This window comes from Chelonia mydas, chromosome 3 (genome assembly GCF_015237465.2).
Source record: "Chelonia mydas isolate rCheMyd1 chromosome 3, rCheMyd1.pri.v2, whole genome shotgun sequence".
Classification (NCBI taxonomy): domain Eukaryota; kingdom Metazoa; phylum Chordata; order Testudines; family Cheloniidae; genus Chelonia; species Chelonia mydas.
This window is the reverse complement of record NC_057851.1, coordinates 74,256,373-74,281,016: the sequence shown is the minus strand read 5'-3', so window position 1 is coordinate 74,281,016 and position 24,644 is coordinate 74,256,373. Positions and strand designations below refer to the sequence as shown.

Sequence of the window (24,644 nt, the reverse complement as noted above, 5' to 3'; positions counted from 1 at the left end):
CTGATATTCATGATTTTGGTTGGGAAAAGAGAAGATAGATAGCAAATAGAATTCATAAATAGGTGATGCAGGTAGCAACGCCTCTAGTGAGGGTTGCCCAATGCTTCCCGTTATAAAGATCCTGTTTTCAGTAGCTTATGAGTGGTGCCAAACTTAAATCATTCAGGTTGAAATTTTTCATGATGGTTGTCTGCTGGTCACCCTAGCAGCATCCCAAAACAGCAAGAGGCTCACTAATACCTGGTGGTAAGTTTCAGTTGGCCTCACCAGTTCAGTGTGCCCCAACTCACTGATGTATCTAGAAGGTGTCATGTAAGATACCAATAGAAAGCTAATACCATGCTGAAAATTAATATTATTGTGCGGCATATGTACAGAGGACAAATTAAAACATTGAAAATTGTTATCAAATTATGTCTGGCAGGCAGGACTAAAGCTATCCCACTCTAGACAAGAGTGCCACCTTAAAGGTACTTCCAAAGTACATTAAGAGACAATGGAAATGTAATTTACATAGATGATAAACAGGATCATCAAGCCAACAAGCAGAGGAAATGACCTTTCAGCATCGTTGCGGGGGAAGGAGATTGAAGGAAACAGATCAGTCTGTATTTTAGCAAATTCCATCAGGGGAAGAAACCAGTCTGGAACTTCCTTTGCCACCAGACTCCATGTCGTTTTCCTCACAGCTTGAATGAACTTTACCTCCTCCCCCAAGTAGTCTTCAGAAGAATCCATTTCAGAGGTGCACTGGAGTATAAAAGAGGGGCAAAGAACCCCAAGTGATCTTTTACCTAAGACAAAGGAACCCAGCAATCTTGACTTTGTGGGAGATCCTGACCAGAGGGGTGGTCAGCCATTTTGCTGGAAAGTAGATTGCTAAAGAAACTATGTTGAACAAAGGCTGTAGCTTGTTTTTTTAAGTCTTAGCCTCTAGAAAAGGTGTTTAATTATGTCTAGCGCTATCCTTTATACTTAAAATTCCCTTAAAATCTTACCTCTTTTTGAGAATAAACTTGTTTTACTTTCAGTATAAACCAGCCCAGTGCTGTGGTTGAGGAAAAGTGAATGTTGGGTATTGTATCTTTAAAGGGACAAACAAACGTTAATATCTCTGTATGGTCCAGGAGAGGGTTGGACATTGCAGAGCACATGCTTTTGGGAAAATTTGGGACTAGGGGATTTTGGGTAATCAGGCAGTAATGTAACAAGCAGGCTGCTGAAATCGGAGCGCTGAACCAGAACTGCTTAACAGACAGATACACAGTGCATTCTTTTATGATGGCTGGAAGTGTCCAGTGAAGAGAGTAGCAGCAAAGCATTTTGAGGCACTTGGGGTTACAGGACAGGCAGTGACACACCCCCTCACTGGTCTGCATTGCACCCCACAGTGTGACACTGCCTCATGCTGAATTTTTTTTTTTTTTTTTTTTGCAAAGTTTTAGCAAAAATGGTTCAGTCCGTTTGAAAATTGGGACTAAAGAAAAAGACATTGATTTGCTCATAATAATGAACTGGTTCGAAGAAGTTATTTTGAGAAGCTCTAACACCTCCAGGCTTTGGAGCAGGCACTTGACATTTGGAAGGGGGTTCGTTATGGTGTCAGGGATTTGCCTTCTACTGTTCTTGTGAAATTTGTCCAAGTTGTGGGCCTTCAAAAAAAAAAAAATCTTGATTTGCACATGCTTTTGAGAGACTTATTAGAGTTCAGCAACTATATTCTCCAAAGATTACATCTGCACTGAGCATGTTCTAGAGTGGGGCTGTGGGAGCTGAGCAAGGCTTTCCTTGGAATTGCTTCTCTGGGCTGCTGTGGGGCTGATCACAGGGGCTAGAGGGTAGAGGCAAGACAGATTGGATGAGAAGCTGGGTGTGTGAGAGAAGTAGGGGACTGTGGCAAGGAGCCAGGGTGGAGAAGGAATGAGGTCAGTTGAGGAGCCTGGGGTTGGGGGACTGGGACTGGATAGGGGTAAGGAGAAGACCGATTGGGAGAGGACCCAGCTTTGTGGAGTGGACTTGACTGACTGGATAAGGAGCTTGTTGTGGAGATTGTGACAATGAACTTAGTGCAGGAGAATGGGGCTGGGAGGAGAGCTTGTGGTGTATGTATGTGGGGACAGGGGCAGAGGCTGATGTCTGGAAGGTGGATGAGGGTGCAGTGGGAAGATGGATCAGACAAGAAGCCTTATTTTGGTCCTGTAACAGGGTGGCCTGCCCCTTTAATGAACAGGGCTGGCTGGCTCCAAGCCTCTGGTCCTTAATTGAATGCTACTAAGAAGTGAATAGGTGTTCCTTTATAAAAAACCTGTTGTCATTAAGGAGAGGTGAACAGGAAGCAGGGTCAGTGGAATAGTTTTTGGGAGAGTGTCAAGGTTCCCCCCCCACTCTGAACTCTAGGGTACAGATGTGGGGACCTGCATGAAAACCTCCTCCTAAGCTTACTTTAACCAGCTTAGGTTAAAACTTCCCCTAGGTACAAATTAATTTTATCCTTTGTCCTTGGAATATCCACTGCCACCACCAAACTCTAACTGGGTTTACTGGGAAACGTAGTTTGGACACGTCTTTCCCCTCAAAAATCCTCCCAACCCTTGCACCCCACTTCCTGGGAAAGGTTTGGTAAAAATCCTCACCAATTTGCATAGGTGACCACAGACCCAAACCCTTGGATCTGAGAACAATGAAAAAGCATTCAGTTTTCTTACAAGAAGACTTTTAATAGAAATAGAAGTAGATAGAGGTAAAGGAATCACCTCTGTAAAATCAGGGTGGTAGATACCTTACAGGGTAATTAGATTCAAAACATAGAGAATCCCTCTAGGCAAAACCTTAAGTTACAAAAAAGACACACAGACAGAAATAGTCATTCTATTCAGCACAGTTCTTTTCTCAGCCATTTAAAGAAATCATAATCTAATGCATATCTAGCTAGATTACTTACTAAAGTTCTAAGACTCCATTCCTCTTCTATCCCCGGCAAAAGCAGCATACCGACAGACACAGACCCTTTGTTTTTCTCCCTCTTCCCAGCTTTTGAAAGTATCTTGTCTCCTCATTGGTCATTTTGGTCAGGTGCCAGCGAGGTTACCTTCAGCTTCTTAACCCTTTACAGGTGAGAGGAGTTTTCCTCTGGCCAGGAGGGATTTTAAATGGGTTTACCCTTCCCTTTATATTTATGACAGAGAGGCTGCCAGAGTCCCCTGGGAGGGGAGGCAATGGGAACCTGCTGGCCAAAAGAGGCTCTAGGGAGAAAGCCCTGGAAGGTGGTGCTTGGTTAAAACATCAAGTAAGGACTCTGCAGAGCCTGGGAGTATTGGCAAAGAATGTGCAGAAGAGGTGCCCAGAAAGGGGGGCAAATTTATATTTTCTTGTGTGTAGTAAGAACTTGCTCTGAACATTATTGAAGGTCAGCATGGGAGAGGAGCCTTGGTGTTGGCAGAGAGCCTACATTTCTGAGTCTGTTGGACATTGTCAGCTTGGACTCTGAGGAGTTTCTTTGGATTTGGAATATTTTGTGTGTTAATAAATGAGCTCAAACAAAGGTGTTACTGAAACAGAGACTTTGTGAAGTCCCTATTCAAGATTCAGAAGAGGGGGAAAACTGAGGCAGAGCACTGCAACGCCAGGTCTCGCTGCGAGAGGGTGTTCCAGGTAGTGTGTTTTGTAACAGGCCCATTTGTGTATTATGATATAGTCTTTAATTATGTGGTCACATAATCTCTCCCCTGACCCCCCCAAGACCCTTGCCTCATTTAATGGACAGGATGGGTCTGCTCTGGGGGTGAATCAGGGTTGTAATGAAAGAGGCAGTTGTAGGATCCTACCTCATTGGTTGCACAAGTTGGAAGATGTGTAGCAAATGAGGCAGGGAACTGCAGGAAGAGAAGGGATGGTCTCATGGTTAAGACAATTGAATGCTTCCCTGGAAAATTAGATTCCATCCCTACCTCTACTAGTGAATTCCTATATGAAGCTAGGCAAGTCACTTAAGCCAAACTTTTCACAAGCGGTCACTGTGTTTTCTTCACATTCTGGTTGCCAGATGTGAGATTCCAAGGATCTGATTTGTGGATGTGTGGAGCACTTACAGGTGCAACTGAAGTCAAAAGCAGCTGTGATTTGATTATATAAAATGCTTTATTATGCTAAGTACTCAGAAAAATCAGGTTCCAGGCATCTCAAATTGGAGACACAACTAGTAGAAACTTTAGACCTTAATCTCACTGTGCCTCAGTCACCCATCTGTAAAATGGGGATATTAGTAGCCCTTCTCATCACAAGAATACTGAGAAAATAAATTCAATAATACTGTGAAGAACTCTCATGCTATAGTGATGAGTACTATAGAAGAGCTTATCTGTCTTCCGAGCAGAGTTTGAATAATGTGCATTAAAAAGGTCTTTAGCACCACATATTGAACAAAGAGAATTTAAAAAAAAAAAAAAAAAAAAAAAAAAAGGGGGCAGCTCATTAGGTGAGCACCATCCATCCTGGGCACTGAATAAGGAAAGTTCCTGTGGGAAATAGTCTTTAATTACATGATCACATACTACCGCCATATATGCACACAAGGAGGCCAAATTAGTTTGGGACTTCCAAACTTTTTGAATGCTTGACTTTGCAACCGTAATGTTCTCTTAACATAGCTTTTTAATAGAAAAATATTAGTGAATGATGTAGAGAGGCTAATCTGGTGTTGCTCTTCATTTTCTCATTTTGTGTGTGTATGTGAGGGAGTGGGGTTCAGACCCAGTGTTGGTGGCTGGGTAGTAGGAACAACACAGCCAGTTTCTGACATGAGGCTGTTTGGGTTTAGAACAGGTAAGTATCACCCAAACAGGAAGGGAAAGGACTGAATATTTACACTTTGGGCCATTTCAATGGGAATACATTAGGTTGCTTCATGTATGCAGTAAAGAATTGCATCTGCACTAACTGGAAAAATAGTTATAAGAATACAGGAAGAACAGCTAGTATTTACATTGAGAATCCCATCTCGTATCTTAAAATGTCAGATAAAACCTTTATCTACAACATATAATTAACCTTTGGAATTTACTGAACTTAGATATTTGAGGCAAATAATGTTAGTAAGATTTTAAAGCTTAGAACACTCTACTGGTATGAAGAAGTCTAAAAACTGCGGTAACAATATGGTCATTGATCCTTCTGCTTCAAGGTATAAACTGACCAGCTGGGGTCAGTAAGGAATTTCCCTTTACGGTATGAAATTGCATGATCAGGGGAATTATTTCATGCCCTCCTGAAGCATTCGGCTTTGGTTATTGTTAGAAATTCAATAGATGAACCGTGGTCTGTTTAGGTGTGTGTGTTCTTATGCCTATCATCCTCTTAAATAGCTTGGGGCTTTTTGGTAACATCTTACTATTCCCCCTTTGTCTGTTCTTTTTAAAAATATGTGGTGTATCAGTATGACTGTTTAATATGTGATGCATCCCATACTCCAGTAAGTACATCTTCAAGGATAAAAGCATAATTCTTGTAGGGAAACTGTTTAAAACAAGGACAGGCTCCGCAGCTCCAATTAGCCTTTGTTTTTACGAACTGCATGTTAATTCCAAACAAAATACACATTTCTAACATTTATTTTCTCTGATTAATCTATTCTTTTTCAGAATAAAAGATCAAAATTACATAAACAGTTAATGAACTCTGAGCTTACATGGAAGAAGATAGTAAAATTTGTTGAAGACAGTTTGGACAAGAAAGAACAGCAGTCTGTATCTGGAGATTTAAGAACTATATTACAGGCTGCAAAACAAATAGGTAAGTCTTAATTTGTTGTTAATCTAATACCATCAGCCTGAAAACCAAATTTTAAGTTGATATGTTTTGTACTCTTCAGTTCTTCCCTCAGATATACCCTGGCAACTAAAGCCAGTCTGTTACACGTGCATATCTAAGGTTGGAATTGGGGCCTCAGGATGTCTTTTAACTTCGATTTAATTTTCCATTTTCTGGAATTGTTGCTTCTCATATTGTTAGAGTGCTGTCTCTTACTTCTCTTTAATCAACCTCCAATAATTAAAAGTTGCTACAGTTACTTTTGGCACATCAACAAGTGGAGAAGAGAACAAGTCTGGTGGTATCTACTTCAGTGCAGAAATAGCTGTAATATTAGAGAATGGATTTTTTTAACAACTTTATCATTCTGAAACTAGGCACGTAGGAAACAAGAGACCGAGAAGAAGCCTCTAGCCTCTCCACCCCTTTTACCAGTATAGGGGACGGAGTGGAGTTACTGTTTTTAGTTTTTGTTGTTTTTTTTAAAAAGCGGTGGAGTGGGGGAGAGGAATTTCCCAGTCAGTCAAAATGAAAATGTTTCAAAAATTTTGAATATTTTTCAATAAACAAAACTTTGAGACAAAATGTGTGGGGAAAAATTTGTTTTCAACAAAACCCTATTTTTTAAAAAAAACTTTTTGTTGAAAAAATTTCAATTAGCATTATTAGTGGGGTTGAGCCCCATTAGCTCCTAGTCACCCCTTGTCAGCATGAGGGTCAAGGAGATGTTTTGTAGGTTTGTTTCATTCATAGTTGATGCTTGGCTAAGGATTATCTCCCTGAGTTTGATGGGGGTAAGCTTAAATTTTCCTGTATTCTTTCCTCGTTACTGTTTCAGAAATCTCAAACAGCAGCCACAGGGTAAATATGACTGGTGGGGATTAAGCTATGTAAATCTGTTATGTGTAAATATGGCAGCCTATCACCTTGGTAGTCCTATGGGATCCGAGTCGTACATCCTTGCACGTGACTGCCTGAATGACATCTGCAGAAAGAAACTGCTTTTCTGTGGTTTGAGACATTTTGCTCCAAAGAAGAAAACCCTTGGCCAGGCTGACATACAAAGTGACCTTCTGTCTGGGAAGCAGTGTCCGTTTTTGCCAGTATCCTCTCTGAGTCCAGCTATACTGGGCTATTTACTTTATCAGAAATTGATGTCAGGTGTCAGTGGCATAGCGAGGATGGGAACACGGGTCGGCCCCGACTTGGAGTGGGCAGGCAATGGTGGGGGTAGGAGTGATCAGGGCCACCTTCCCCTCCTCCAGCCAGCCCTGTGTGGGGAGGAATGACACTCTGGCCAGGGCCCCCAGAAAACTGGTGGGGACCTGTAAAAATGTGCTCCCTGCGCCCCACCTACTCCGCCCCCCTACCTGGTGCTTAAGGCTTGCTCCTCTTCACCTGCCTGGTGCTCCCGCTGGGGAATGGGGCTTGCCCTGCTCCGCCTGCCTGGCGCACCAGCGGGAGAGTGGGGGTGGGGCCTTGCGAGCCCCCACGCCCCGCTCTCTGACAGGAGCGCTTGGCGGGCAGTTGCTGGGCAAGCCCCCCTGCCACGACCCCGCTCCCCAGGTGGAGCGCCGGGTCAGAGGAGTCGGGCGGGAGCAGAGCTGGGGCTGCAGGGTGGTTCTGGATGCTAAGTGGGTGGGCTGCAGGTATACTTGTATTAAGCTAAGGGATAGACCTGGTAGCTATTCCACGGTTCCCACAGTCTCCGCTGCCCATTGGAATTCGGGGTTAAGCTCCCAATTCCTGATGGGGCAAAAACATTGTCGCGGGTGGTTTTGGGTACATGTCATCAGACCCCTCCCTGCTCCGTGAAAGCAACAGCGGACAATCATTTTGCGCCTTTTTTCCTGGGTTACCCATGCAGACGCCATACCACGATAAGCATGAAGCCCGCTCAGCTCACCGTACATCTTCTGGCTGCTGCTGGCAGACACAGTACTGCATTGCTACACAGCAGCAGCTCCTTGCCTTCACGGCAGACGGTGCAGTAGGACTGATAGCCGTCGTCCGTCTCCTGGGTGCTCCTGGCAGACCTCAGTGAGGTAGATTGGGGCGCCTGGACAGACATGGCTATCCTCCTCTTCGAGCACCGAATGGGAGCCAGAGGTCATTCTCTTCTTTAAGTTTCGTCTCATGGAGATTCAGTCCTGCCTGGAATATCATGCGAGCTGGAGGCTTCTGCCTCAGGTTGCTCTCCCAGCCAGCAGCATCGTGCAGTCGCACCTACCCCAGCCTACCCCTTGCTCCCATGGCTCATGAAGCCGGGACAGTTGTAAGTAAAAGTTCAACTATAGGCTGAGCAAGTTCAGAATGGTGGTAGAGTGTGCCTTTGGATGTTCAAAAGTTTGCTGGCGCTGTTTGCTGGCTAGGTCAGACCTCAGCACAACCAACATTCCCATCGTTATTGCTGCTTGGTGTGTGCTCCATAATATCTGTGAGAGTAAGGGGGAGACATTTATGAAAGGGTGGGAGGTTGAGGAAAATCGCCTGGCGTCCAATTTTGAGCAGCCAGACACCAGGGCAGTTAGAAGAGCACAGCAAGGTGTGCTGAATATCAGAGAGGCTTTGAAAACCAGTTTCATGACTGGCCAGGCTTCGGTGTGGCAGTTGTGTGTTTCTCTCCTTGATGCAAACCCACCCCCTTTGTTGATTTTAATTCCCTGTAAGCAACCACTCTCCCCCCCTTCGAAATAAAGTAACTATTGTTTTGAAACCATGCATTCTTTCTGTATTAATTTAAAAAAAAAAAAAGGAGAGATAAAGGACAAGGTAGCCTGGGTGGGGTGGGGTAGGAGGGAAGGACAAAGCCACGTTGCTTATTGTAGCCACACTAAAAATCAAACTTTTTGAATGACAGCCTTCTGTTGCTTGGGCCATCCTCTGGAGTGGAGTGGCTGGGTGCCTGGAGCCTCTTCGACGTTCTTGTGGATGCAGCGGGGGTCTGTGCTCTTGTTGGCTTTCCTGCAGCTCCAACAGATGCTTCATCATGTCCGTTTGCTCCCCCATTAGCCTCAGCATCGTGTCCTGCCTCTGCTCTTCGCGCTCACTTAATTCTTTCCTGGCCTCTGTCACTTAATGTCTCCATGTATTAAGCTGTGCCCTGTCAGTGCTGGAGGACTGCATGAGCTCGGAAAACATGTCATCGCGAGTGCAGTTTTTTTTGCTTTCTAATCTACAATAACCTCAGGGACGGAGATGATAGGGGGAGCGTAGAAATATTCTACGATGCTGGGGGGACTGCATGATCACCTGTGCTGCTAAGTTCGCCACACTGACCAAACAGGAAATGAAATTCAAAAGTTCCCGGGACTTTTCCTGTGTACCTGGCTAGTGCATCAGAGTTCTAAGTGCTGCCCAGAGTGGTCACAATGGAGCACTCTGGGATAGCTCCTGGAGGCCAGTACCGTCGATTTGTGTCCACACTACCCCAAATTTAACCCAGCAAGGTCGATTTTAGCGCTACTCCCCTTGTTGGGGAGGAGTACAGAAGTCGACTTTAAGAGCCCTTTTGGTCGACGGAACAGGGTTGGTTGTGTGGGCTCTGTCATTTTTTAAATCGACCTAACTCAGCTAAATTTGACCTAACCCCGTAGTGTAGACCAGGCCTTACATAAAATAAATCAGAAACATGTTCCCCAATTTTTGCAACATAAATGAGTAGTGGAACTTGTTAAATCTAGCCATCTTATTGAATTAAATTTACCTTATTAACCAACGAGAATGATTTAAATAACTTTTTAAATTACTTTGAAGTTACTTTGAACATTACTAATCTTGCTTGTTTTGAATATTCATTACTCAGTTGTGGCCTGATGTTTCCAAAGGTGCCGAGTACCATTGACTTCAAGGTTTCTTAGCATCTTCTATAACTACTCCATTAAATCCTTGTGCAGAAAATCAATTTATTTGTAATTACTTTCTTCTTATATATGATGAAGAATATTTTAAATCCTGGCTATTCAGCTCTATATACACTATATAACAATTTCTTTGTGTGAACAGATGGTGACATCACAGAACTAGTTACTGAGTCGTCTTCATCATCCCAATTCTTGAGGTTTTTTGTCTTCATGTCCAGTGCTTTTCTGAGGAGGAAGTGAAGTTAAAAGTTGATATACTCAGATCTCAGAATTAATATGATTGAAACCTGTTGGAATTCCTAAGGATATTTTCTCCAATATTTTGGTGCTGACTAGATTAACTCAGCTTTCATTGCTTAGAGCAAGGAGAGATCTAGTTTATTCTATCCTAGATATAGAAATAAGTTCAGGCTGGCCTGCTACTGTGCTTTAAACTCAACACCAATGTCTTCAGTCAGGCACAGGTGCTATCACTTATAGTTAGACAATCATCAGCATTCAGAGTTGTCTTAGAAATATTTAATCAGAACTAACTCGCACTGTGACTGACAGCATTATTTGTTCTACTGGGATACAAAGAAGTAATTGCTCTCTAGCCTATGAACGAAAAAACCTGAAACTTTTCAAAGATGTAGAGCAGCATCATATTCTTGGTGACTTTAAGGAATATGATTTGTATTTACGCATGAATATTTGAGGAGGTGTTTATGGATGGATTTTTTTTGTCATTGGATTCCTAGGATATCTGTGTTTAGTAATGTAACACTTTAAAAAGGATTAAAAGTAACCAGTGATCAGCTACATTGGAAACTATGTAATTAAATTCATTGTTTGCCCTTTTGCTTCCCAAAGCGCCTGATATATTAAAGCTAATTTAGTACAAAGGATTTTTTGGGTTTCTTTGTTTTTTGTTTTTATCCCAGAACAGGGGTAAGCAAATAAACAAAACTTAGGGGTATACAGTGTCTGTCAAAATTACATATTTCATAATTTCACTATAAATGAGTATATTTACGTATTACTTGTAAAAAGAGACAAATCAAGAACAAGGCAAATGAAATAATCATCATCAGAACCAGCAACAGCTAAGTTAAAGGTTCTCTTGGCATTTGGTTCCCAAGGTTCTTCTTGACTCTGATTTATAAATATAGATGGTAAAATTAATATTCTTTATGCTTTTGTTGATTTGAGCACACTGTAAATTTGTTTCTGTCCATAGAAAAATATCTGTATCCAGCATTAACTGATACAGATAAACATGATGTTGCATTAGTTCTAAAATTAGAATGTATGTATTGTACAGTATGCAGTAAATTCCTAATGGCTGAATCGAGCTAGGGTAGCAGAGAAGAGCTTTTGTCTTTGTCTTGTGTTCTAAAGTAAATTAGAACATTCAGTCAGGTTACTTGATTTACATTCTCAACACCTTCTCCAATTTTTAAAAAATGTTGGTTTGTACAAAGAATATTGACGGTGTGAAAATAGGTTTGTTTTTTTTAAGTTCATATAGGACAGTGGTTCTCAAACTAGGGCCGCCGCTTGTTCAGGGAAAGCCCCTGGTGGGCCAGGCCGGTTAGTTTACCTGCCGCGTCCGCAGGTTCGGCCGATAGCGGCTCCCACTGGCCACTGTTCGCCGTCGCAGGCCAATGAGGGCTTTCCCTGAACAAGCGGCGGCCCTAGTTCGAGAACCACTGATATAGGGTATCAAAATGATAGACATAGAAATCCTTAATAAATAAAAGTACAACTAAAAAGAGTAAAATCTAGATGCTTTATTATTACAACACCTTTTGTAACTGTAAAACCCTGCAACGACTTATTCTTATTGTTTTATTCTTAGATTAAAGATTCATGTCACTCTAATTGCTCATATGGCACTATTTGGAGCAACAAATTGAATACATTTATGTGATAGGCAGTAAAAGAGAATTATTGTAGTTGTTAGAATTTAGGTAGTGAAGTTTCTTTTGTTTTTGTGCACAGTAGGAACTGAAAATGGACAAGAGGCAATTGAAAGTGGAGCTGTTTTTCTCTTTAAGACGTTTCACATGAAGGAGTGCGTTGGTCATGAAGAAACAAAGGCAATCAAGCAGATGTTTGGGCCCTTTCCATCGTCGTCTGCTACTGCCGCCTGTAGTGCCACAAGCCGGATTGCTTCTTACTTCACTGAAGAACAGCTTACTGCACTTATACAGATTGCTGAAGAGCAAAATGGTGATAACAGAGTATTCTTTGGTAAAAATATAGTATTTTCATTTGACATGCATGACCTGGATCACTCTGAAGAACTGCCAATAAATGGTGAGGCTGCTGAACAGAAAACTATAAGCTTAGATTACAACAAATTTCTGAATAACCATTTGGAACACTTCCAGAATTGCTATGGCGATAACTCTGATCTCAAGTCCTTGGAAAAAGTGGACGATTCTTTTCTGTGGTATGAGGTTGGGAAGTTTCTAAATGAATCACTAAAAGGAACCCCTGGAGAACCAACAACAGATGATCTCTGCTGCACTTTGTATGAGATGCTTGCATCTAGTAAAAGTGGTGACGAACTTCAGAATGAGGTACAGTAGTTATATTCGTAATACTGTAGGAGAATTTATTTAAAGTGACACAGATATCAAACTTTCCTTTTTTTACTCATTATTTCAAGTTTTCCACATACAAAAAAAAGATGTCCACTTGGCATTAACGGGCTAGAGACAAGTTTCTTCTTGAAGGTAAAAGGCAGTGACTATTCTGGTAGCTTTCAAGACTTGGCATATTGCTAAAGCTGTAGTCCACAGCTGTCAAGGGGCAATAGCTGAGTTGGGTGATATCAATGTTTTTGTCTTTGTGTTAATAAAAATGAAATCACAATATCTTAAATCACTATACATGAGTCTGTATAATGGTTTAAGATACTGCAGTGCACTGGGGCAGAAAGAAAGCATTGTATAAATGTTTTTTCTGTTTATATAGGGAGACAGTTTTCTTTTGGTCACTGTTGTATTGACTTGGATGGAATATATGGGCAAACGGCATTAACATAACACAATGTCCAATGTTAAACCGTATTCAGGTCTGTGATTTGGTGTACAGAGACCTCAGACTGCTTAGTACCATGGCAAACACATCACTAAACATCCTTTTTAACTTTTATTAAAGATTAAAAAAAGAAGGAAAAAACTTAACACTTTTATTTTAAACATTTGAAATGTTTTATTTAATTCTTATAACATCCCTTGTTCCTTTCCCTTTAGCTGGAGAAAATGTTTAGAAGGAAAACCCCCTTGTCCAGTCTCTTAAATGGTACCAAATATGGCAAAAACTGTCATTTTTTGGGGAAAAAAGAACCTAGTTAAGAATGGGCTGGAGCTGTTCTTGTAGCTGTTGTTAAAGTCAGATCCCATGTGGTGGCTGAGATTTTAGCTGGAGCTGGTAGCAATGTTACCTGGGCCCTCCTTTTTGGCCCAGTCTGGTCAGGACATCTCAGGATTAGGATGATGTAGGCCTGGGGTCCGAAGAGACAGTGGGGGTGTAATGGTGAAGCTTTCTTCACTAGTCTGTCTGTTTTTATTTTTCCCCAACAGTCTTTCTTAAAGGACCTAAAAGAGGAGTGATGGGTGGAATAGCCCATTTTGTCATGTCCAGCAACTGGACCTAATATTCAACAAACCAATTTTGGTTCATTAATTTTTGGACCCACATTTTTTGTTTACAAAACATGATTTTAACTTTGGGTTATATTAACAGGCTTTTTTTTGTTTGGATTAATGTAGAGTTTTTGTCTGGCTTTTTTGCACCTATTCCCTTTACATTTGTTATAGGTTATTGTGACACTTTGTGAACTTGCACTTACTTTTTACAGTTGAACTTATGATTAGGGTAAATCTGTAGGCCCTGTTACATCACTCACCCTGTTTTTTCTTTTTTTTTATGGCGGATGCCGTACTGTTCCCCGTGGTTGACATGTCTACTTACACAGTCTTGTTAGGAAGCAACTGTTTTAGATGAGAGGTCGAACTTTTATTATCTTTAAAGATCTTGTTTAACTTCCAAATGTTCATTAATTTTAAAGTGCAGTTATACTTTCTAGCTACACTTTAAAAAAATCATTTGGTACTTTTAAATGTGGAAAAAATTACCTTTTTAATTACTTTTCTGCATTAGTGGTCACACTTCCTGTTGCAGATCCTCTTTTTGCTGCTGATGCAGGAGAGAGAGATCTGCTTTGAGGTGGAAGTAGGGGCAGGTAGCTCTGCAGAAAGACCCATTATAAATCTGCTACCTATTTCCGCCTTTAGAAAGTGGTCCAGGAACTGGTGGAAGCTAGTAGGATGAAGGAGTGACTCCTTCAGAAGGAGGACAGGGGACCAGGCGCGGCCCTAGACTAGCTACCAGCAACTGGCGCCCTAGGCGAACCTTGCAATTGGCGGCCCCACCCCCAAACCTCAAGGGCAGATCTAGGCTGACATGAAATTTTCAGAATAGATTTGTACACGAGAGCTAGATGATGTATCAGTCAGATTTCAAATAAAAATGCATTAAAAATGTTTATAATTTTTTTATTACAAATCCCAAATCATCCATTACGCTAGCCTGCTTTAACTGCCATTACCACCACATCCAATATAGAAAGAAATAAGAAAACTCTTCAGTGAACTTTAACCTGTATTTACAAAACATTCAGAATAAAAAACATTTTGTGCTCTTAAAACATGACTTTTCTTGCTTTAAGTTTTGAAAATTCAGTCACTAGTTCTTTTAGATCCAGTTTTCCAGCTATTTCGTGGTCTGTTGACATTGTGGCAAGTCCAACAAGTCTCTCTTGCACCATTGTTGAACGCAGATATTTTTTATCAATTTTAACTTTAAGAAGCTACGTTTCCCACTAGCTATGGAAACTGGCAAAGTTAAAAGAATGTGTACAGCTATAAAAATATTTGGAAAACTGTCAGAGTTCATTTTCACGAACAAACTTGAGTACTTCTTCAGGAGTGGAATGTTTCTTAAGTCGTCTTGAAAAAACCTGAAGCTCGCTACACAAATCTGTAGCATCAATGTCTTTTGAATTTTCATGAGTCAATGCTGACTCCAGTTTTATACAAAATTCTCTTATCTGTTTTGCTGTTTTCTTTTGCGAGCTGTGGATATTATATAGAAAGCCAAATACTGACTCTAGCTGCTGCATTTGTTGAATTCTTTCGTCAACCGAGTGAATAGCAGTATCAAGGACTGCAAAGTAGAAATTCACTTTGAACCTTTGTTTTGGGTTCTGAATGGGTGTGTCTGTCCTTCATATGAAAAGTGATGTTTCTTTTGCTGAATGCGAACTGGCCCTGGTTCAAATTCTGTTGGAAAGCCTATTTCTTCAGCAAGCCTGAGAAAATCTACCAGTGTTCTTTCGAACCCTTCATCACTTCTGAATTCCTCCAGAATATTTTTAGTTTGCGGTGTTTTTTGAATAGCAGAATGTATGTTCAAGTTCTTTTCCTGAAGCTGCTTACTGGTGAGGTTAACCTTGAAAAGGATATTCTACCACAAAATGAGCGAAGTCACAAATTTAAACTTGGAAAGGCCATTTGCAAGAGCTTCTGCATCTGAATGCGCCATATTGCCAGATGATCCGGTAAAGGTAGTATCATCAGAAATTTCAATTCGGGCATCATAAATGTTTCCAAATTCATAGCGAAGAGGCTTCAAAGCATCAGTGCGATTCTCCCATCTTGTCTGACTAAGTTGTTTCACAGAGAATTCACATGGCGAGTCAGAATCTCCCAATGGCGTGTTGAGCCTGAGAAAAACACGTTGCACCAGGTCAAAGAAACTGCTTGCCTCCAAACACCATCTAGCAGCATCATTGACAATCAAATTCAGAGAATGTGCACTACAAGGAACGAAAAAGGCCCTAGGGTTGATTTCCATTATTCTCCTTTGCACACCATTGTCTTTACTCTTCGTATTACTCTCATTATCATAGCCTTGACCACGTAAGTTTTCAACAGATAATTATGTTTCAAGCTCTTGTAGAATAGTTTGTCATAAATGCTCCAGTCGTCTCCTTCAGCGGTATGAAACCCCAAAAATGTTCCTTTATGAGCACTTCAACATTATCTTCATACTGCAGACTTTTCCATATCCACAAAATGAATGATCGTCATTTATTCAACATGACTCACGTCTGGTGTGCAGTCCAGTATTATTGAGCAGAGAATTTTCTTTTCTTTCCATCCTTAGGGAAGGGAAATTCATGAACTTGTTCGGGTCCATGTTCCACGAGAATTTGCCGCACACTGTCATCACATCTGGGCCATAAAGCTGGGTCCCCATACTGTAACTTGCTTGTAACTTCCTCATCCTTTCTTCCTTCTACTTCATTTACTTCAATTTCTTCACGTGTCTCTGAAGGTGAATAAATTTTCTCCACTTCCATATCAGTCTGATTCTGTGAGCTGCCTTCATCTAGAAGGAAGTTTCCATCATCTTGAGTTTCCAAACTGCTTTTCTGTGGATGTGAGCTACCCTCATCTCCAAGTAATATACGTTCATCTTGATGTTCCAAACTGCTTCAATGCTGATGTAAGCTAACCTCCTCTCCAAGTAAAATTCCTTCATCTGAATGCTGTGAACTGCTTCCATCTTCATTTGGCTTAAAGAGGAGATATTTCAGGAAGGATCCCTGCTGTTTTGCTTGGTCCTTTTCCTTCTCAGCCTTTCATTTACGATACTCAGCTGCTGATCAACAGCAGACTTCTTTCATAGAATCATAGAATATCAGGGTTGGAGGGGACCTCAGGAGGTCATCTGCTCAAAGCAGGACCAATATTTTGCCCTAGATCCCTAAATGGCCCCCTCAAGGATTGAAATCACAACCCTTGGTTTAGCAGGCCAATGCTCAAACCACTGAGCTATCCCTCCCCCCCCAGTTAATACTCTTTGAATGTGAGTAGTGGCTACTAACCTGGAAGAGGAAGGAGTGGGACGCGGACTAATAATGTGTCGGAAGAAAGATGAGTAGAGGTGGAGAGTGGAAATGTGTCCTGTAATAGGACAGTGTTGGGTTGGGGAGACCTGGACCTGAGGAGGAGTCTGCTGAGCGAGAGAGAGCAGACACATTCAACTGGTGAAGGTGGCTTACCCATCAGAGAACACTGGTGTGGAGTACGGAGTGAATTTTGAAGAGAAAACTACCACCTCTTTCTTCCCTTTTCCATCATAATTCTTCAGTACTTCGTTCAACTGAACCTTTTAACTTTCTTTTAGAAAATCGACATTTCAAACTACTTAAAGATCCCTCTGTAGCTTTTCTGAAAGGGAGTAGAAACACTGAAGTGGTGCCTCAGAGTGTTACCTAATTTATCCATGTTTAATGCTTAAGATATTTAAGTAACGGGTTTAAAAATTCCCTTAAAACTAGCTAGAGTGAAAGGGGATTGAGAAGAATAACCACCTTCCATAATAAGTCTTGATGATAATAAAGAAGTCTTGTAAATCAAGTATACAAACCAAAAGCATGCTGCTGATCTGTATGAAAATGCCATCCTCTAACTTGTTTTGCAGGAAAAAATGTTAAATTTCTTTTTCAGGAAATCATAGAATATCAGGGTTGGAAGGGACCTCAAGAGGTCATCTAGTCCAACCCCCTGCTCAAAGCAGGACCAATCCCCAATTAAATCATCCCAGCCAGGGCTTTGTCAAGCCTGACCTTAAAAACTTCTAAGGAAGGAGATTCTACCACCTCCCTAGATAACGCATTCCAGTGTTTCACCACCCTCCTAGTGAAAAAGTTTTTCCTAATATCCAACCTAAATCTCCCCCACTGCAACTTGAGACCATTACTCCTTGTCCTGTCCTCTTCTACCACTGAGAATAGTCTAGAACCACCTCTCAGGTAGTTGAAAGCAGCTATCAAATCCCCCCTCATTCTTCTCTTCCGCAGACTAAACAATCCCAGTTCCCTCAGCCTCTCCTCATAACTCATGTGTTCCAGATCCCTAATCATTTTTGTTGCCCTTCGCTGGACTCTCTCCAGTTTATCCACATCCTTCTTGTAGTATGGGGCCCAAAACTGGACACAGTACTCCAGATGAGGCCTCACCAATGTTGAATAGAGGGGAACGATCGCGTCCCTCGATCTGCTGGCTATGCCCCTACTTATACATCCCAAAATGCCATTGGCCTTCTTGGCAACAAGGGCACACTGCTGACTCATATCCAGCTTCTCGTTCACTGTCACCCCTAGGTCCTTTTCCACAGAACTGCTGCCTAGCCATTCGGTCCCTAGTCTGTAGCTGTGGATTGGGTTCTTCTGTCCTAAGTGCAAGACCCTGCACTTATCCTTATTGAACCTCATCAGATTTCTTTTGGCCCAATCCTCCACTTTGTCTAGGTCCCTCTGTATCCTATCCCTGCCCTCCAGCGTATCTACCACTCCTCCCAGTTTAGTATCATCCGCAAATTTGCTGAGAGTGCAATCCACACCATCCTCCAGATCATTTATGAAGATATTGAACAAAACCGGCCCCAGGACCGACCCCTGGGGCACTCCACTTGACACCGGCTGCCAACTAGATATGGAGCCATTGATCACTACCCATTGAGCCCAACAATCTAGCCAACTTTCTACCCACCTTATAGTCCATTCATCCAGCCCATACTTCTTTAACTTGCTGACAAGAATACTGTGGGAGACCGTGTCAAAAGCTTTGCTAAAGTCAAGAAACAATACATCCACTGCTTTCCCTTCATCCTCCGAACCAGTAATCTCATCATAGAAGGTGATTAGATTAGTCAGGCATGACCTACCCTTGGTGAATCCATGCCCACTTTCCTCTCATGTAAGTGCTTCAGGATTGATTCTTTGAGGACCTGCTCCATGATTTTTCCGGGGACTGAGGTGAGACTGACTGGCCTGTAGTTCCCAGGATCCTCCTCCTTCCCTTTTTTAAAGATTGGCACTACATTAGCCTTTTTCCAGTCATCTGGGACTTCCCCTGATCGCCACGAGTTTTCAAAGATAATGGCCAATGGCTCTGCAATCACAGCCGCCAATTCGTTTAGCACTCTCGGATGCAACTCGTCCGGCCCCATGGACTTGTGCACGTCCAGCTTTTCTAAATAGTCCCTAACCACCTCTTTCTCCACAGAGGGCTGGCCATCTACTCCCCATGTTGTGATGCCCAGCGCAGCAGTCTGGGAGCTGACCTTGTTAGTGAAAACAGAGGCAAAAAAAGCATTGAGTACATTAGCTTTTTCCACATCCTCTGTCACTAGGTTGCCTCCCTCATTCAGTAAGGGGCCCACACTTTCCTTGGCTTTCTTCTTGTTGCCAACATACCTGAAGAAACCTTTCTTGTTACTCTTGACATCTCTTGCTAGCTGCAGCTCCAGGTGCGATTTGGCCCTCCTGATTTCATTCCTACATGCCCGAGCAATGTTTTTATACTCTTCCCTGGTCATATGTCCAACTTTCACTTCTTGTAAGCTTCTTTTTTATGTTTAAGATCCGCTAGGATTTCACCGTTAAGCCAAGCTGGTCGCCTGCCATATTTACTATTCTTTCGACTCATCGGGATGGTTTGTCCCTGTAACCTCAACAGGGATTCCTTGAAATACAGCCAGCTCTCCTGGACTCCTTTCCCCTTCATGTTAGTCCCCCAGGGGATCCTACCCATCCGTTCCCTGAGGGAGTCGAAGTCTGCTTTCCTGAAGTCCAGGGTCTGTATCCTGCTGCTTACCTTTGTTCCCTGTGTCAGGATCCTGAACTCAACCAACTCATGGTCACTGCCTCCCAGATTCCCATCCACTTTTGCTTCCCCCACTAATTCTTCCCTGTTTGTGAGCAGCAGGTCAAGAAAAGCTCCCCCCCCTAGTTGGCTCGTCTAGCAGTTGCACCAGGAAATTGTCCCCTACGCTTTCCAAAAACTTCCTGGATTGTCTATGCACCCCTGTATTGCTCTCCCAGCAGGTATCAGGAAAATTAAAGTCACCCATGAGAACCAGGGCGTGCGATCTAGTAGCTTCTGCGAGTTACCGGAAGAAAGCCTCATCCCCCTGGTCCGGTGGTCTATAGCAGACTCCCACCACTACATCACTCTTGTTGCTCACACTTCTAAACTTAATCCAGAGATACTCAGGTTTTTCTGCAGTTTCGTAGCAAAGCTCTGAGCAGTCATACTGCTCCCTTACATATAGTGCTACTCCCCCACCTTTTCTGGCCTGCCTGTCCTTCCTGAACAGTTTATAACCATCCATGACAGTACTCCAGTCATGTGAGTTATCCCACCAAGTCTGTGTTATTCCAATCACGTCATAATTCCTTGACATCACCAGGACCTCCAGTTCTCCCTGCTTGTTTCCAAGGCTTTGTGCATTCGTATATAAGCACTTGAGATAACCTGCTGATCGCCCCTCATTCTCAGTATGAGGCAGGAGCCCTCCCCTCACAGACGTTCCTGCCTGTGCTTCCTCCCGGTATCCCGCTTCCCCACTTGCCTCAGGGCTTTGGTCTCCTTCCCCCGGTGAACCTAGTTTAAAGCCCTCCTTACTAGGTTAGCCAGCCTGCTCGCAAAGATGCTCTTTCCTCTCTTCGTAAGATGGAGCCCGTCTCTGCCCAGCACTCCTCCTTCATGGAACACCATCCCATGGTCAAAGAATCCAAAGCCTTCTCTCCGACACCACCTGCGTAGCTATTCATTGACTTCCACGATTCGATGGTCCCTGCCCTGGCCTTTTCCTTCCACGGGGAGGATGGACGAGAACACCACTTGCGCCTCAAACTCCTTTATCCTTCTTCCCAGAGCCACGTAGTCCGCAGTGATCTGCTCCAGGTCATTCTTGGCAGTATCATTGGTGCCCACGTGGAGAAGCAGGACAAATGTTCTTTGTCATTGTGGTTAAACTTGAATTTTGATTAGATAAGAAAAAAGACTGCCCCCCCCCCCCCCCCCCCCGGGCTTCCTTCATGAAGGTTGTTGAGCAGGGAAGAGTATCTTTCTTTAGAGTAGCATTTTGGGACTGTCATCAGGGGGAAAAAATATGGCATTTCCTTTCATGGATTGCAAGCAATAATCTCAAGGAAGTTTTTAAAATGTTTAATCACCTGTCTTAATATATTTCTTAACTATTTTTAACTTCTCTCCTTGTTCTGTTCATTTACTCCCCATTCACTTCCAAAAAACCCTTCCCTGCTTAATACAAATATTAGGTGGTTGGCATGTCACCTTTCATCATAACAGTCCCATTAATTCATTGCTCATTTTGTTGTGTTTATGTGGGGCCATTGAGACAGTTTGTAATTCAGCAGATTTTGCGAAAAGCTGGCTTACTTTGTTATGTCCTCCATTAGGGCAATAATGCTTTGAAATTTATTGCTAGTTTTGGGTTGTGCTTTCATGCAGTTTTTTCATTGTAGTTGGTTGTGTTTTGATGTTTGTTTGCTACTGGCATAATCTAGTGTCTTCATGCAAATGAATTTCTGTAACTTAAAATAGTCCTTTTCTAGAACAAAGTGTGCAATAGACTTGTAACTAGCATTATTGAGATAGTGTGACAAGTGGCTGTTTCCATGTGCATGCTCTGAGGATCTTGCATTGAGTGGGTTGATATTTGTCTGCTGAAGTCGCTGTGCTTTGTAAAATTCTCTCATCATTTATACACTGGGAAATAAGGAGTATTTGTATGAATAGTCTGGAATGGACTAAGTGGATGGGAATCTGGGAGGCAGTGACCATGAGTTGGTTGAGTTCAGGATCCTGACACAGGGAAGAAAGGTAAGCAGCAGGATACGGACCCTGGACTTCAGGAAAGCAGACTTCGACTCCCTCAGGGAACAGATGGCCAGGATCCCCTGGGGGACTAACATGAAGGGGAAGGGAGTCCAGGAGAGCTGGCTGTATTTCAAGGAATCCCTGTTGAGGTTACAGGGACAAACCATCCCGATGAGTCGAAAGAATAGTAAATATGGCAAGCGACCAGCTTGGCTTAATGGTGAAATCCTAGCGGATCTTAAACATAAAAAAGAAGCTTACAAGAAGTGGAAGGTTGGACATATGACCAGGGAAGAGTATAAAAATATTGCTCGGGCATGTAGGAAAGATATCAGGAGGGCCAAATCGCACCTGGAGCTGCAGCTAGCAAGAGATGTCAAGAGTAACAAGAAGGATTTCTTCAGGTATGTTGGCAACAAGAAGAAAGTCAAGGAAAGTGTGGGCCCCTTACTGAATGAGGGAGGCAACCTAGTGACAGAGGATGTGGAAAAAGCTAATGTACTCAATGCTTTTTTTGCCTCTGTTTTCACTAACAAGGTCAGCTCCCAGACTGCTGCGCTGGGCATCACAACATGGGGAGTAGATGGCCAGCCCTCTGTGGAGAAAGAGGTGGTTAGGGACTATTTAGAAAAGCTGGACGTGCACAAGTCCATGGGGCCGGACGAGTTGCATCCGAGAGTGCTGAAGGAATTGGCGGCTGTGATTGCAGAGCCATTGGCCATTATCTTTGAAAACTCGTGGCGAACGGGGGAAGTCCCGGATGACTGGAAAAAGGCTAATGTAGTGCCAATCTTTAAAAAAGGGAAGGAGGAGGATCCTGGGAACTACAGGCCAGTCAGTCTCACCTCAGTCCCTGGAAAAATCATGGAGCAGGTCCTCAAAGAATCAATCCTGAAGCACTTACATGAGAGGAAAGTGATCAGGAACAGTCAGCATGGATTCACCAAGGGAAGGTCATGCCTGACTAATCTAATCGCCTTTTATGATGAGATTACTGGTTCTGTGGATGAAGGGAAAGCAGTGGATGTATTGTTTCTTGACTTTAGCAAAGCTTTTGACACGGTATCCCACAGTATTCTTGTCAGCAAGTTAAGGAAGTATGGGCTGGATGAATGCACTATAAGGTGGGTAGAAAGCTGGCTAGATTGTCGGGCTGAACGGGTAGTGATCAATGGCTCCATGTCTAGTTGGCAGCCGGTGTCAAGTGGAGTACCCCAGGGGTCGGTCCTGGGGCCGGTTTTGTTCAATATCTTCATAAATGATCTGGAGGATGGTGTGGATTGCACTCTCAGCAAATTTGCGGATGATACTAAACTGGGAGGAGTGGTAGATACGCTGGAGGGGAGGGATAGGATACAGAAGGACCTAGACAAATTGGAGGATTGGGCCAAAAGACATCTGATGAGGTTCAATAAGGATAAGTGCAGGGTCCTGCACTTAGGATGGAAGAATCCAATGCACCGCTACAGACTAGGGACCGAATGGCTAGGCAGCAGTTCTGCAGAAAAGGACCTAGGGGTGACAGTGGATGAGAAGCTGGATATGAGTCAGCAGTGTGCCCTTGTTGCCAAGAAGGCCAATGGCATTTTGGGATGTATAAGTAGGGGCATAGCGAGCAGATCGAGGGACGTGATCGTTCCCCTCTATTCGACACTGGTGAGGCCTCATCTGGAGTACTGTGTCCAGTTTTGGGCCCCACACTACAAGAAGGATGTGGATAAATTGGAAAGAGTCCAGCGAAGGGCAACAAAAATGATTAGGGGTCTAGAGCACATGACTTATGAGGAGAGGCTGAGGGAGCTGGGATTGTTTAGTCTGCAGAAGAGAAGAATGAGGGGGTATTTGATAGCTGCTTTCAACTACCTGAAAGGGGGTTCCAAAGAGGATGGCTCTAGACTGTTCTCAATGGTAGCAGATGACAGAACGAGGAGTAATGGTCTCAAGTTGCAATGGGGGAGGTTTAGATTGGATATTAGGAAAAACTTTTTCACTAAGAGGGTGGTGAAACACTGGAATGCGTTACCTAGGGAGGTGGTAGAATCTCCTTCCTTAGAGTTTTTTAAGGTCAGGCTTGACAAAGCCCTGGCTGGGATGATTTAACTGGGAATTGGTCCTGCTTCGAGCAGGGGGTTGGACTAGATGGCCTTCTGGGGTCCCTTCCAACCCTGATATTCTATGATTCTATGAATCTCCCTCCTAAGAACAGGTTAGACAAACATCTTTCAGGGATGGTCTAAGTATACTTAATCCTGCCTCAGCGCACGGGGCTGGACAAGATGGCCTTCTGAGGTCCCTTCCAGCCCTACGTTTCTATAATTCTGTGAAATAAAATGCTACTTTCTGGCTAGATTCTAATATGTCCTGTTTTCGATGTAGTCCCTTAACAGTCACTTACAAATATATCAAATGAAAGGCATGTTTACATATCAGTTTCAACCCATAACAAGGTTTCTCTCAGTTCATAACTGTAAGAAATCTGCTTTCATTAAGTATTGCCTCACTCTTACTCTTCGAATACATGCAGCAGTTATTTTCCACGATGAACAAATGTAGTCAAATTAGATTATATACATTACATTGCAGATAAATGATTTTAACATATTTCAGCTTAAGTTTGTTAATGACATAACTGGTAGTGACATGTAAGAAGCCAATTACGTGTATATGAGAGTAGAGAGCCATTGTTATTGACATGGTACATTCGGAGTTTAGCCATGATAGCTGCGTCAATGATTTTTCTCAAGATTTAGTGTATGGTATATTATTCTTAATATCCCATTCACACACACAGCAGCCACCATAATGGCTCTTTCAAAACAATTAAATAATAGGAGTGTTTTAACAAACCTAACTTTCTTAGGATAACTGGAGAATGCTTTGCTCCAGTTAGATTTTAAAACAGAAATCTTGCAAAATTACTGCATCCGCTCTTGACTTACTGAATGTTATTCCCTCAGAGAGATTCTTTCTCCAATTAATACTTAGAAGTTATAAGTAAAATACTGATGCTTTTGAGATTTTTCTTTTTTTTTTTTTTTTTTTTTTTTTTTGGAAATACAATAGAAGTGACTAACACCATTAGCTCGGGGACCATTACAAAATAATCTTAAAATAAAAAGACAACCATTACACTTCCTTCAATTGCTTACATGTTAGAGGTACAGAGAGAAATTAAAGTGGACCCTGAAATTCAGGAGAAAAACGTGAAGAAGCAGCTTATATG

At 42.6% G+C, this 24,644-nt stretch overlaps 1 protein-coding gene across 4 annotated transcripts in view; it reads left to right on the top strand.

The window, feature by feature from the left end:
- ASCC3 (activating signal cointegrator 1 complex subunit 3) overlaps positions 1-24,644 on the top strand; it is a 530,489-nt gene that overhangs the window by 29,505 nt on the left and 476,340 nt on the right. For 3 of the 4 annotated variants that reach the window (XM_037894526.2, XM_043542702.1, XM_037894530.2), the window contains exons 3-4: positions 5,637-5,787; positions 11,652-12,235. In XM_037894526.2, the coding sequence (XP_037750454.1) occupies positions 5,637-5,787; positions 11,652-12,235 (735 nt within the window). The remainder of the gene's footprint in view (positions 1-5,636; positions 5,788-11,651; positions 12,236-24,644) is intronic. The other variant, XM_037894528.2, reaches the window with a different exon arrangement.